Consider the following 15,041-nt stretch of genomic DNA (forward strand, 5'->3'; position numbering starts at 1 on the left):
CCCATGACTGAATGAAGCCATATATCTAGGTTTTCTCTTCCACCAACAGTTTAGTTGCAATACTGCATTACAGCCCTGCTGCAAACCTGCTATCGCCTCTGGTCTGTCCTTCTAGCAGACTTTCGATCTTCATCACATGATCATTTTACAAGATGTTAATCCAGTCCGTACTCATCTACAGATCTAATGTCTACTTGTCTAAGTTTGTAACATCCAACCAGGTGAAACGGCATCAGGTCTTCCAAAATAAGCTCGTCAGGAATATCTTAAATGCTCCATAGCTTGTCAGAAATAATCAAATTCACAGAGGAACTGATACTCCAGAAATCAAGCACTTCATATCTCAATCCTTCCACAAACAGCAACTGGGCTCAAGTTCTTCTGAAAACGCGCTTATTCGAGAGCTGGTTGACATGCTGGGGGCTTACCAGTCCCTGCAGTCATAAATTTTGCCCCGATACGACAGCACCCAGTTTAACTCAAGATAGCGAATCAACAGTTAGTTTCACCGGGTCCCTCGTGCCCAATAACGGCTGCCCGGTTTGCGGGTGCAGTAGTAATCAGTTGTGAGGCGGTTTCGATTTAGTGTATTGGTAAGCTCAGAGGCAGTCCCACATAAACCGATCCAACTCGTTACTCAAGGGCAAGTCTCAGTGACCGGGCATGCATACATAATACATTTAAATCGACGATTATTGCAGCACAAAGAAGATTGTCCTGTCATTTTGATATTGCCTTTCTTAACCAAATTAGGATATTACAAGAATAGGTTTAAAAAAAAACAAAAGAAGTATGTTCTCATAGAGCATTTATTTTATAAAATCTGATGTAACAAAACTAGATACCTGTCGCAATTTAGTGTATAATCATATACAATATTAAGGCCGATGTAATAACTCTCCAGATAATTTCAGTATGCAAAATAACATACGATAAATTTAAAAAATTAAACAAAAACTCATTGTCGTCCCTAACCGACAATACACTCACAAAATGTCAATTTTTAACATCGATAATTGTTTTTGATAAAATTTCACAATATAAAACCAAACGATAAAATCAAACAACACAGGTAAAACGAACACAATAGTTTTGTAATCATATATCTCTTTTGGCACTTAAATTAACAATCTATAAAAATTGTCGCTTAAACTATATAAAACTATAGCAGGCTTAGTTTTTCGCGTTTTCGCAGACCATATATCATCGCAGATCTTGTGGATGTAATCCCTATTTCTCTGATGTCTGGAAAATATACAGATAATTAAAAAAATGAGATCATTTCGAATAAGTTCGCGCATACTTTGAAATGCAACCTTCGATAGATTTGTGATATTTACTCTCCGAGGCGAAATCTAGGTATGAGCTCAACGTACTCACGATATTTGACTCAGCCAGAATTCCTATCACCGTTATGGTGCCAGTTAACTTTGTAAAGACTGTATCCAGCTGAGATCGTGCCTGAAATTAAAGTAAAGATATCTTCGTGATAATATAAAACTATAAAACCATTAAATACTCTTATGAACAAATCTTATTTCCATCACAATCACACTCATTTGGGTACAAAGTCTGTCTCTTTTCCAGCATGTTAGCGAAAGGTTAACGGGTAAGTAGTAGTGAAACTAAGAGAGAAGTGGTTTAGTGGCAAAGGTTTCACAAAAAATGGGCTTTTTTGGATCGCCATCAAATGTTTTGTTAAACTGAGAAAACGACCTGCATTGAAATCCTGGTGATGATAAGGGAAACACTCACAACGAGTCAAAACGATAGAAATGTTAAGTTATGATCTCCACTGATTATCAGGATGATGGCAGAAAAATTCAAGTTGTCAAAAGCTACAACCCTTGTCGTCAGAGTGTTCCTGGAAAATCTCCCTCATGCCTCTTACAATCCCAACTTGGCACTTGTAGTATTGGTATCGGTAGAAATCCAACACAAAAAAACTTTAATAATGAAAACTTAAAACTACTTTAAGAAATTTTGCGTTTTCAAAGTAAAAGAAAACTTTAAAATGTTAGCAATAACTAATATTTCTCATCTTCCTCCATCAAGAGCATATCAGCACGGAATACCTGAATATAACCTCCATAGTATCAGTATCCTATTATATTGTATCATGATATTAGAAAATATCATAAAAACATAAGATTGATGTACTCTTTCACTATATTCTTATATTACTACAATAGCTTCTAGTTTAACAACAATAAAAACGGGTTCAAATGATTTTATGTACCACCAAATTGTAACAATTCGTTATACTAATAAACCATAATTAATTATTATTGAGTGATTAAAACTTTCCTCATGTCTTTCATAAGAATTCATGACATAGTCATCATCAGCATCAGCATACTAAACTAAATAAAGGGCATTTTGAATAGTTAAAGGAATTTTGTAGGAAATTGCACTGTTTTACATCTCATTAGCATGTTCTGCTCAAAATAAAATACAACTGATGTTTTACTAATGCTTCTAATATAATATAGTAAAATATAGTAATAGTTCTAATATTGAAAAAAAGATAGTCAAGATTATAAAAACTATTGGGATATAAGTCTTATATCAAATGTTGTAGAAGCGTTCATAAATATTATACAAGTTAGACTTAAAAGATGTGATGAAAACGCAAGCCAAGAGGCAATAGCCAACAAGCAAGTAGGTATAGATTTGATGTTCGTTCCGTATTCGCCTGTATTCACTGTGTGCTTTGGTTAGTTTTAAAAACTGAACATTTTCCTAAAAATTAAATTTTTCCAAATCTTTGTGATGGTCAATGGGACCTGCGTGCAAACGCAAAACGATTTATTTATTAATGGGGGCTCCGAACTACGGTTCTCGGCATTAAACCTACCGATTGGCCAGTGACCAACTTAGAGGCCATCCAAGAAGATATCCGGTCTTACCCAACCTGGTTACTGGCGTGATTGGGACGGTTACCCCTTGTCGGGTTTTCCACTGTTGTCTATACAATTACAATCACCAATATAAAGTATCCGTGCCCCAGCATAATTCGAACCCGCGACTATCGCAACAGTAAGAGGACAGTCTTGTCGCCTAAGTCGCCTAAGTATAAAGTGTTTTAAATAGCATTCTTAAGGCAAGTACTCCGTGCTTCTCTACAAAATCGCATTAAAAAATGAGAATATTTAACTAAGATGTTAAAGTTAATGCAGTTGATTTTGTGGAATGAATATCTCACAAATTTCCGTGGCGAAATCGACTTTTGGTTGGAAAACGCAGAGAGCCGCTCCAAAAGAAATTTAAAAGGATCAAAGAGAATTATTCAGAAGAATAAACTAGAAGATTCAATATCCAAGACCATGAATGGCTTGTAAAAGAATGGCTGTAAATCGGCAACAGCCACGAGAATCTTGTGAAGAATGTTTAAAGTCCTCTGGCACCAACAGCATGGTTGAAGTAAACACTATTATAAACGCCCCATTTTTCTAAATATCCAGTATAATTGCATGAATGAGATTTCTATGTGATATATGCTAATTCATATACCATGGCAAGTAATCATAAACCACTTCTCAATCATAACCAACATTTTATCATCACTAAGATCAGAATTACAACAAAATGTACATAAACCGTTACCTGAGTTTCATATCTCCTTTTTGCACTCGACGAAATCTTTTCCAGCATCACCAGCAAAATTTCTACAATGGGTTCCGAGCCATTCCTCTCCGTCGTGGAATTTTTACTATCAGATCTTAATACTGTATTATTTGTTTGGGTTCCTTCCGCTAACGTATCGATACGGAGCTTGAATATCTTGGGTAAATTCTCAGTCAACTCCATCGTAGACAAATTCTTCTCTTGGAACTTGTCAAAGCTATAAAGAGCAACCATAATTTTGCTATTTAATACCACAAAATATAGATTTTAAATATAATAAAAGAAAACAGCTCATACTTTTGCTTTGAAGTAGTTTCCCAAGTCTTTACGCGTATTGTATCTGAATCTTTGAAGATGAATGCTTGCGGTACGCCAATCCTGATGAGTTGTTCTTGCACGTCGACGGCAGAAGTTTCCTCTAACATACAACTTTTGATGCCCATCGACCACAGGTATTTCAAAATCTAAAAAATCGATATTGCACGAAACACGTATCGTTTGTTTAGCTTTGAACTCACTCTAGTCTTCTCTTTTAATAGTTCATTAGATCCGATCGAACACACTACCGTGTCTAAAGGATCAAGTCTCAGAGGTTCTTCTAATTCTTCCCTTTGAATCGCTTGTACTAGTTTGTCCAAAGATATTGAAATACCTTAAAAAATACGGCGATTGATGGATTAAAATTAAATTATAAATAATATTCAAAAGGCGACATGATTGAGGAATGCCCATCGACGCTTGAAAGATACATTATTAACACAACTAAAGCTCGAACCTTTGTAACCAATAAATTAATAAAATCTTCATAAACCTCGGCACAGCTTTTAATGGAATTCAGAGTTTTTATTAACATTAAGTTGTAGACTGAAAAATTTCATCCACTCTCTAAATTTCTCTCAGCCTTGTACAGATAGAATTCATAATAGCAAGACCCAGATGAGCTCCCTTTTTCCAAGAAATTTCAATTATAAACAAATCAGGATTATAGGAACACTCAAATTCGAATTTAAATCAGATCTTTGCGTAAAGTAACACAAATTTTAGAATCATAAAATAACTATGAGAAGAATAAGAACTTAGTCAAAAGTAAATTGCAGTCTGAGGTATAGAAAAAGTTTATACAATAGATTAGAAGCATTTAGGAAGCAATGACAAAAAAAATTGTGAACTGATCTTCTACTATAAAATAAAATGATGTTGTGTTATAGAAATGAAACAACGATGACCAGATAATGAACATAATGTTAATGTAAAACAAACCAAAATTTGATATTCCTTTAAAATAGAAAATATGCCTGAAGCTATTATATATATTAGTAAATAACCACCTCTCTGAAAATCGGTTTAAAAATAAAAAAGCAAAATAATAAAGAAAAAATATGATATATAAAAAATATTTGAAGAAGAAATAGAACTTTCTATATAGCATTAAACAAACTCGTGTTAATTTGAAAATAAAATGTACTATGGTTGAAAACGAAAAACTTGAAAGTTGTAAAATCATTATTTCAAAATTAATTTTTATTGTACACCATCAAAGTTATTCTTAAGAATCCAGGAGAAAACGGATAAATATGAAACGGATGTTAGAGGAATGGTTTTAAAAAAATCTTAAACACGAAATAAAAAAGGGATCGATGATAAAAAAAAATTGAAGATTTGAATAATAAAGGAGGATGAAAATATAATATAAAAGGAAATTAAAAAGATGGACAAAACACTGACGAAAAAAAAGTTAAACAAAGAAAAAGCAAAAATAATGTGAAATGGAAATACCAACACAGTGGAAAAACGAACATTTTAAACCAAATCAAAACAAGTATCATATTAAGGCCAACAAAGAATAAAATAGTGAATCCGAAATCTTTAATAGTTAACAGATCAACTGACACGTAGATGGCGCGACTAGACTATCCATGTTTTTTAGTCAGCCCTAACCCTCAACAGATGGGTGTATAAATTTTATAGCTGTCGGATCATTAGTTTGTGAATTATAGCATTTTGAATGAAGCAACTTTTGTTATTGTGAAAAAAATGGATAAAAAGGAATTTCGCGTGTTGATAAAATATTGCTTTTTGAAAAGAAAAAATACAGTTCGAGCAAAAACTTGGCTTCATGCCGAGTTTTGGGATATTGTCATAGGAAAATCAACCATCAAGGATTTGTATGCTAAGTTTAGACGTGATGAAATGAGCACCGAAGACGGTGAACGCAGTGGACGCTCAAAAGAGATTGTTACCGACCAAAACATTTAAAAAATCCACAAAATTATTTTGAATGACCGTAAATTGAAATTGAATGAAATAGCAGATACTCTAAAGATATCGACTGAACACGTTCACACGAATATTTGGGTATGAGAAAGCTCTGTGCAAAGTGGGTGCTACGCGAGCTCACTTTTGACCAAAAACAATGAGCTCTGCTTCACCAAGACATTGCACCGTGTCACAAGTCAATGGCAAAAATCCATGAATTGGACTTCGAATTGCTTCCTCATACACCGTATTCTCCAGACCTGGCCCCCAGCGAGTATTTCTTGTTCTCAGATCTGAAAAGAATGCTCGCTGAGAAAAAATTTCGTTGAATGAAGAGGTGATCGCCGAAACTGAGGCCTATTTTGAAGCAAAAATTGGAGAGTCGCTATAATCAGTGTATCACCCTTGAAGGGAATTATGATGAATAAAAAAAACTAGTTTTGTCAAAAAAATGTGTTTTACTATGATAGGCCGGGGACTTTTCAATTGACCTGTAATTAAATGCTCTACGTATACTACTTACCAACTGCAGACTGTTGAATGTCCTTAGTTATCATATTGGTCTGCTCCATAATACCCCTGTAATAAGCAATCATGGAATCGTATCGACCGCCCACCGCAACTACTTCCTTACTGTCATGTTTTTTCTTCCTCTTGATCTCGCAAACGAACTGACAAATCATGCCCGAGTATTGTTGAATGTTGTATATCAAACCAGGCATGATTACAAAGTCAAACTAAAAAGTTTACTGCTTGAACAAGTCAACAACATTAAGCTTAACAAACTTACATCAATACCATACAATTCGGCATGGCTAGCAATGGCTTTCAGTTCTTTCAAGGCCATCTTGGCCAACACGGAAGCCTCCCCAGACTTCTTTTTAGTAATCATTTGGAAAGAACTGGAGACCTTGCTAAATTCAAATTCTGTATGCAGGAAATTAATTAACAAGTGAATCATACTGTCAGAAAGGCCTTTATTAATCAAGAATATTTCCATTTGGCTTTTGGGTACTTTACCATCCTAAACAAAAATATACTAACTATTAAGGATAACTGAAAAAATTTAAGTTACCTTAATATCCGACATTAATCGATACAGTTCCTCATGTTTATCTTTAAGACCACAATGTAACAAAATGGATTTTAACAGTGCTGTGTGATTTAGTCTTATAATGAAATGCTTATTTCTAATTCCCGGAAGCTCCTTTACTATCTCATAAACAATATATAAGATCTCGGCATCCAATAAGAGATTCCCTACCAAAAAAAAATTATTTCTGCATTGCATATTCCTGCTTTTGGTGAAAGCATACCTTTAGTCGGATTAACTATGTCAAAGGCACACTCGTAAAATTCCCTTGGCGTGAAACCAAATATTTTCTTCTCCTTATAAACCCTTTCAACAGCATAACGCCTCATACAATTTATATTGTACCAAGCTACGTATCTGGCAAATCCAACTCTAAAATTATTCCATAAACGTATGCGTTAATCGCTGGTAAACATTTTATTTACAAACTCAACCGACCTTAAATCGTGCGGTAATGAAACAACATTACCAAAATGCGTGATCAACTTCACGCACGTTTCAACGTCATCATAAAATTTAGTCTTTGGTATCAATAAAGGTGTGGTCAGATTCTGTCCTCCATGCTGCTTAAATATCTGGAATAATAAACAGTGAAGCATATCAAAACATTACAAAATGGCTAAGATTTGTTTCTAATAATTTCAAGGTCTGTTATCAAATTCTTCGACCTCATTAACAATCCACCCGCCTGCACTCAGAGATAACTTCAAACGTTCTTCAACAAATCTCAGTATCAACGCTGGTTATTGGCTCTTCCATAATACATTCTCAGATCACAGAATATTTTCTATGAGCATCGTTACATCATTACTTCAAACTTACAGATGTCAGACTAACGTAGCAATGTTCTTTCACACGCATTATTCTATTAAGGCGCGTTCCCGAAGCCTGAAACTTAATTCCTCCTTATTTTTCCCCTTTTAGCATTAGATTATTCAATAAATTACACGTTAATAAAATAGTTATTTTATTAACTCTTACAATGGGTAGCTCAAGTAGAGGTGCAACCCGTATAAGGAAAAACAGGAATAAAGAAACCGTGATTGAAAATAAGGAAGGCTTCAGGCCTCGGGGTCCGCTAAGTAACCCAGATGATTTGACAAATGTTCTAACCAAACTTGAACAACAACAAAAAATCGTTGCTCCCGCCGGGAATCGAACCCACTACCTTCACATATGAGCTGAACATTCTAACCACTACACCATAGAGGCTGTCGCCTGCAATATACGGCTTCTCATATGATATGGTTAGTGTTTAAAAAGCAAACTGAACGGCTTTTGCACTGAACGACTTCCGGTCTTCCGTTATACCAGTTCAACAATAACATTACACACAAATATCTCATTATTTTCGATAAAAAATTTGTGATAACTTTGTACGTGTCTGAAACTTGAGGATTTCCCTCGATTTCCCTTCTCCCCCCAACAGATCCTGACTTCCAATGGCACCACCTCGGACGTGGACTCTTTCGAATAAAAAATAATTTTGAAAGTTGGTCCATAATTGATGGAGAAATTGGCGAACAAACATTTTAAAAAAATATACAGTAGTCATATACATAAAACCTCCTCTTCTTTTTGAAGTCACCAGGTAGTGTTGATATTTACAACAGCTGGCCATCAGTCAATTATCAATACTTTAATCTTTTCTTCAATGAATTCTCAAGCCGTATGATTTCTCAATGCGAACTATATCGCAAAGGACGGAAGGAATGAAGTTCAAATAACCGTATCAGCGAATATAGCTCTATCATCAACGAACATAAGATCAGTCAAGATTCTTGTAGCATCATACTGGACGCCTTTCTTATTAAGCATTTTGCACATACAATTACAGCCATGTTACTACGTTGTGGAAGAGACCAAATTTCCTTGGAGAACACCAACTTAAATGACAAATAAAACCAACGAATCGTTTCGCACTAACACTAATCAGTTAATGATGTCATTGTAAGACGTCTGACAAGGATTAATGTATTTCAGAAGAAAGTATTCGGCTTCCAAAGTCAGTGAATACAACTGAAAGTAAATAAAAAAGACGGCCACTTTGTTTACACCAAGCTGATGTAAGATAGATATCTTAAAAGTCTCAGTGATTTTTACATTCCTTTATACATGTTTGCAATTTAAATAATGAGGCTGCAGATTAAATTTACTCTCGACGCAGTGAAACACGACTAAAAACAGAAAAATCTGATGCCATTGAAGCAAAGAATTCAAGAAGCGGAAAGTTTTTTGACAATACAAGCCATTAAAGAACAATTAACTCCATTTATTGCTCTTAATGCAAAATTTCCATGCATCTTCTTGAAAGTTTAAAATACCAGGGATATTATAGAAACCTTGACTTAGTCCAAAATTAAAGTTGTATAATTATAATATATAGTTCTCGAACAGAAAAAAGATAAAAAATAAACAAAACGAGATAGATAACACACCTGTAGTATGCAATCCCATACTAAATCTAAAACCAAATACTTGAAATCGTGTGTTCCATACGAAAACAGAAAAACAAATGTTTGACATTATAAATGGAGAACTAAATAATATATATTCAGTCAACTTATACAAAGCACTCTGTTCTGAAGGACTCAAATGATTTTTACTTTTAAATACGTAACATTTTTATAACAGGGAACAAGTATCTTTAAAAACATACCTTAACACATACTTCTCGAACATATTCATACAAATTGAGAGGCTTTGAACTGGTTGGTGCTAGAGAATCCCTGTCATAAGTGATATCTTGAGCGGGAGTAAAAACCTGCTTAAAGCACGATGAGATCAAATATCTATATCCTGCAAATGAACGATTTTAAGCGAATAATTCAATATTCCTTCGACAAATTCAACCTTTTGATTGCGGATTTGATAGCGTGTGTCTGACTAGTTCCTGCAATTCCCTTTCTTCCACAACTGGAGGAGGGATGTATTCGGATTGGAGTAATTCTTGGGAAGTGGGCCTTTTGGAAATATCGTGATTCAACAGCCATCTGAAATTCGAAACGTGGCACCAACCGGAAAAAAATATAAAGTGACGAAAAATTACTTAATCAAAAAGGTGGCTCGGCCGGTTGGATCGCTGAAGTCTGCTGGTAAGCTAATGTCTTGCGTCCTCAATTTACTCAAGAGTTTGATCCTCTCCGTTCCGGTAGTTAAAGGCGGATAACACATTTCAAATAAAATAATACCTAAGCTGTATATGTCAACTTTCTGATTGTAGCATGCCTTTACTGCAGCGTTCACTTCAGGAGCAACATACAAAGCAGTTCCAATATGTCCAGTCTTACTTTCATCCGCAATATCTTCTTTTAAACTCTCCACTTGGCTCCGTGTAATACCTTAAAAATCAATACATTTCAATGATGATTCTGTAGCAAGACCAATACAAATTATCTCAAATATAACTCATACTATAACTAAAACATACCATCAACATGTTTAGATCTAATCGCTATGGTTGTGGCAAGACCGAAATCTCCAATTTTTACATGATCATTAGAATCCAAGAAAATGTTTACTGGCTTCAGATCCCTATGAATCATACCTTGTTGATGAATATGAACCAAACCTAAAGGTATCATTAACGCCATAAATACGATTAAATCACCAACTATTTGTACTAACAAACCTTCAACGATTTCCCTAAATAATCTCGAAACCCTATCGGAATCTTTATACAAATTATTATCGATAGCGGTTCTCAAGGTACTTTTCTCACAGAACTCCATCTGAATGTATAGGTGGTCCTGCTGCTCAACAATCTCCTCGGGATTCTGGTTGGCAAAGCAATTCGCTGATTTGGATAAACTAGTAGAGGGGCTAGTTTTGGAAGATGACTCGAAATCGGATCCTCTCTCGAAAACTATACTGTCCGAGTCTGAGTCGGCAGCTGTAAACCTTAAAAATAATTTATGATTCCCATTTTTTCATTTTCACTAAACAAACAAGGAATAATATCCCTAAATATTTATTTTATATTAGAATACGAATATGTATCGCAGTATCGTGTGTAGTCAGACAAGATGACACGACTTCGAGATCGACTCGACAGATTCATCGAGTTTCTCTCAGGGAGAATATGAAAGAAAATATATAGGTTCGGGATGCGGGGAATCGAGGAACAGATTATGATGCTTTAAACATGTTTGTGAAATGAAAAGTGAAAAGAAAGTAGGCAACACAACCATCTGTCCCGAAACAAATACCTTAACCATTGCGGTCGATTGTCAACATTGTCGAAATTTGATGAAGGACATTCGAAGTCCAGAGACACCATCAGCAACTTATAGACCAGTTATTAGTTGATGATGATGATAAATTATTGGAAAAATTTGTAATGACAGGCATGGTAACTGATAACCAATTAATACCAACAGTTCTTCATAACCAATTTGATGTTTCTTAACAATAACACTATATTTTCCAACATTGCATTTTATATAGATAAATTAAGAGGAAAATATAACAGACTGTAAAGCATAAATTCCAATAGCATTCGGAATAAGTAAAATATGAACCAGAAAGAAAGTAATATCTTTAGTTACTTATAATCATAAATTCAAGAGAAAGATGAATAATCGACCGGGGAGTTCCTCAGATTTCTGTGATGCGTTCAACCTTTTGAATAATATAATAGCATAGAACAATACTAATCCTAAAATATCAGCTATAAGTTAATGGTTGAAATGTACATAATGTCCCCAAAATCCAATTAAGATTGATCAATTTAAAGAGTTTAACATAATAAACTTGACTTACTTGACTTCAGGTGGCTTAAGCGCATCATCATCATCGCTGGAATCATCTTCTTCCGAAGATTCATCATATGCTGCTTGAGATTTACTATCGAAAGTTACAGAAATTTTCACATTGTTACTCGGAGGAACAAGTCTCTCTATATCGTCACTTAACGAAAACTGTTAAAAGAGAAAGCCGTCAGAAAATACCAACGTCTATTAGTCCCAATATTTCTTGCCTTTTTGTGGTTGTTTAACGCCTTTGAATTAGACTCGGTAGTCGTGGTACTTATTGTTGACTCTTCATCTCCGGTACCCTTAATTATAGTGGTTTCTATCCAAGAATTATAATAGCGAACGACATTTTCATGATTCAGCCTCGATAGCAACGTCACTTCCCTAATAATTTTGTTTTTCAGATTTTTGTTTTTCGGATCTAACATTATTCGTTTGATGGCGTAATAACCACCATCCAACTTGTTGCGTGCCTAAAGATTATTAAATTTCGTACAAAGTATACACCACAGTCATCACGACTTACCTTCAAAACATCACCAAAAGCACCTTGACCTAAATGCTCCAATATTTCAAATTCGTTGCTAATTCGAGACTGACTATTTGTCGAAGATCCTAATGATATATTACGAACAATATCAGGTGTAACATTTCTCTCCAATGGTAGTTCTACTGCCACATGTTGTGGAGAACCAGTTTCAACAGGTCTATGGAAAAACTCATGGCATAAAAGCTTGTTGGCAGGGTAACGAAGTTTTTCGTCTTTATGTAGGCACCTAAACAGAATAAACCTCAATTAAGCAAAGATTAAAGAAAAATATAAAGCATACTTTGTCAACAGGTCATATAAATCATTCTGTAAATCATTCGGAATTTCTAAGTCATCAATATGTGGATTGTGTCCCAATAACGTCAGTATAAACTTCCCAAAATCTAGAATGTCAGTTTTTTTGGTATAATTTGTATGAACAGATGAAAGTATATCCCAAAGACGTTTATGTATACTGAAATCTGATACTTTGATTATCCCTAAAACAAAATAAATTCTAAATGTTTTTAACTCGTTTTCTCTTTATTGTTACAAGTTCAGTTTATTTAAGATATACAAAAACATTAGATTCCTGATTTTAAGATAACAAACTTGTCTTATACGTCACTCTATTTCATCTATTTAATATAAAATTTAAAGAAATATAATAGAATGTAAATTCCAAATCCAATAATTAATAACAAAATATTACTAAGAGAACATAATCCATGAATAAATCAACAAATAAACATTAAGAGACTACAGAAAAAAACAAAAATTTTAAAAATATTGCCTACCTTTTTCAGCCACAAAAACACACGAATCATTAAGACTCTTATGGACCACATTATTCCTATGCATATAATCAATAGCAGTGAGTACACCTTTCGCAATATGTTTTAAATATCCAATGTCAATTTTAATATTGGGAATGGTGAACAGTGACTTACAACTTGTTCCTAAAATGTTCCCAAATCTAATACACACACATATTTATATTGTTTTATCACTCTTACCAGACACATGTTCTTTTAGTACATAGACAATTAACCTATTATCAACCACTTCATGCTTTAAAGCGGCATAGGAAGAAACATTTTTATGCTTCAATTTTGTCAAATAATTTACTTCTTGCTCAACACTAGAGATGTGTTTTAAAAGATGATCAAGTTCATCACAATTTTTTGTCCATTGAGATATTTCCATTATTTCTCCAGATTGCTTATCAATGCCAGTATATAAAATATTATATGGTTCATTATGTCCTAAATAAAGATACAATTAAATAGAAGCATAACAAATTCATTTTACTTACTGATGCAACGGCCCCTTTCTATCTCCCTAGTATCGAATTGCAACAAAACTATTCCATTATGACCACACATTATCTCTTCAATATTTTCAGTGCAACTATTTTGTCTCTTTCTATAAAAAAATTGTTCTTAACCAAATTTTATTTATTAACTTTTATTTACAGGTTGATATCCCACTGATGTAAGAAAAACTACATTAACTACGTAAGATTAAAATACAATAATATAAAATAACAAATATATCTATAAAATGTGTCACATCTTAATCCCACTTCCTGTTATTTTTAAAAATATTATATATGAAAGACTACTGATAAATACACTTTGGTTATAAATAAATATTATGACAAAGTGTTATTATTTTTATAATCAATATAGTTAATGTAAATACTGTTTTGTACTAAAAACATACCCATTATAAAAATGTACATGCCTCGATGTTTCATCAAATTCATTTTCTGACACACTTCTTTGCCTTTCTTTCCTCAACTGTACTTCATACTTCAACATTGCCTTCCTCTCTTCTACTTCCTTCATCACGTGTTCTTTCTAAAAATAAATAATAATAAAACAATTTTTATTTAATTTTTTAAAATAAATAATACCTCAAGTTGCTTTTGTTGCAGTTCTTGTAGTTTCTTTTCTTCCTGTTTTTGCAACATCTCATCATAGAAACTTTTCATAGCTGGTTTGTTATGACTATGTAAGAATTCTCTAATGTGTTGACATAATTCAAATATCATTTCAGTGCCCTCACGGACCCTGGCTTTTTCCTCTAACTCTTGATGAAGCGTAAGCAAACTAGCTTGAGACATGCCCTTCTCATTTTCTAATAAAATTTTTGGCCTTCTATCAAAACAATGACATTACGAACAAATGAAACGCACAGAAAATTATTATCTTACTTCAATGGGTAGTCATCGGAGCATATAATATGTAAATCAAGTTGTACATAAACATCCTTATTCCCTGAACTACCCTGTTGGGGCATTAATGATATAGACAAATTCAGAGGAGTCCATTTATTCCATGCAGCTTTTTTTCTTAGATCTTTTAAGTCATTGCCGAAAATTCCCTGCAGAGACAAAATTTGTAATTTAAATGTTGACGTTTAGAGGCGTTCATTAATTTTAACCTGTAACGCTTCAAATTCATTTTTTTGGAGCGCTTGAGGACTCTCTTCGTTAAACATGTTTTATATTTTTGCTTACATTTTGTAAATAAAACTAAAAAATATTTCCAAAACTACTTCCATAACCTCAATTATAAAATCAATCGGAAATCCTTCTAAAATGCCAAGGACAATCTGGTTATTTTATAGGGATTTTAATTAGAAGAAAGATATTGGGAAATTATATATTTTCTTAAATATGCATAATAATTTGTTCCACCATATATTGAAATAGCATTTAATATGGATATCATACAGTAAATTAAACCACAGATTGTTTTAACTTAATTGGAATTTT

At 33.6% G+C, this 15,041-nt stretch overlaps 1 protein-coding gene across 2 annotated transcripts; it reads right to left on the minus strand.

Moving 5' to 3' along the window:
* Positions 1-791: 791 nt before the first annotated feature.
* Positions 792-14,883, minus strand: Gcn2 (eukaryotic translation initiation factor 2 alpha kinase Gcn2). 2 transcript variants are annotated; one of them, XM_076402454.1, is made up of 26 exons: positions 14,708-14,883; positions 14,478-14,647; positions 14,178-14,421; positions 13,985-14,121; positions 13,575-13,684; positions 13,276-13,524; positions 13,057-13,218; positions 12,561-12,759; positions 12,257-12,506; positions 11,955-12,203; positions 11,738-11,895; positions 10,608-10,876; positions 10,407-10,547; positions 10,026-10,317; positions 9,830-9,969; positions 9,636-9,775; positions 7,415-7,551; positions 7,200-7,348; positions 6,959-7,143; positions 6,674-6,907; positions 6,407-6,620; positions 4,146-4,279; positions 3,925-4,091; positions 3,607-3,844; positions 1,304-1,461; positions 792-1,245 (listed from the first exon to the last, which is right to left on the minus strand). In XM_076402454.1, exons 1-26 carry the CDS (start codon positions 14,762-14,764, stop codon positions 1,119-1,121), a joined length of 4,710 nt encoding a protein of 1,569 aa, XP_076258569.1. In that variant the 5' UTR covers positions 14,765-14,883; the 3' UTR covers positions 792-1,118. The 2 variants fall into 2 exon arrangements, with proteins under 2 accessions (XP_076258569.1, XP_076258570.1); XM_076402455.1 differs by having other exon boundaries at positions 14,006-14,121; positions 14,708-14,881.
* Positions 14,884-15,041: the final 158 nt, after the last annotated feature.

This window comes from Rhynchophorus ferrugineus, unplaced genomic scaffold (genome assembly GCF_030347505.1).
Source record: "Rhynchophorus ferrugineus isolate W39M unplaced genomic scaffold, kcgeb_rfMv2 rfM4, whole genome shotgun sequence".
Lineage (NCBI taxonomy): Eukaryota > Metazoa > Arthropoda > Insecta > Coleoptera > Curculionidae > Rhynchophorus > Rhynchophorus ferrugineus.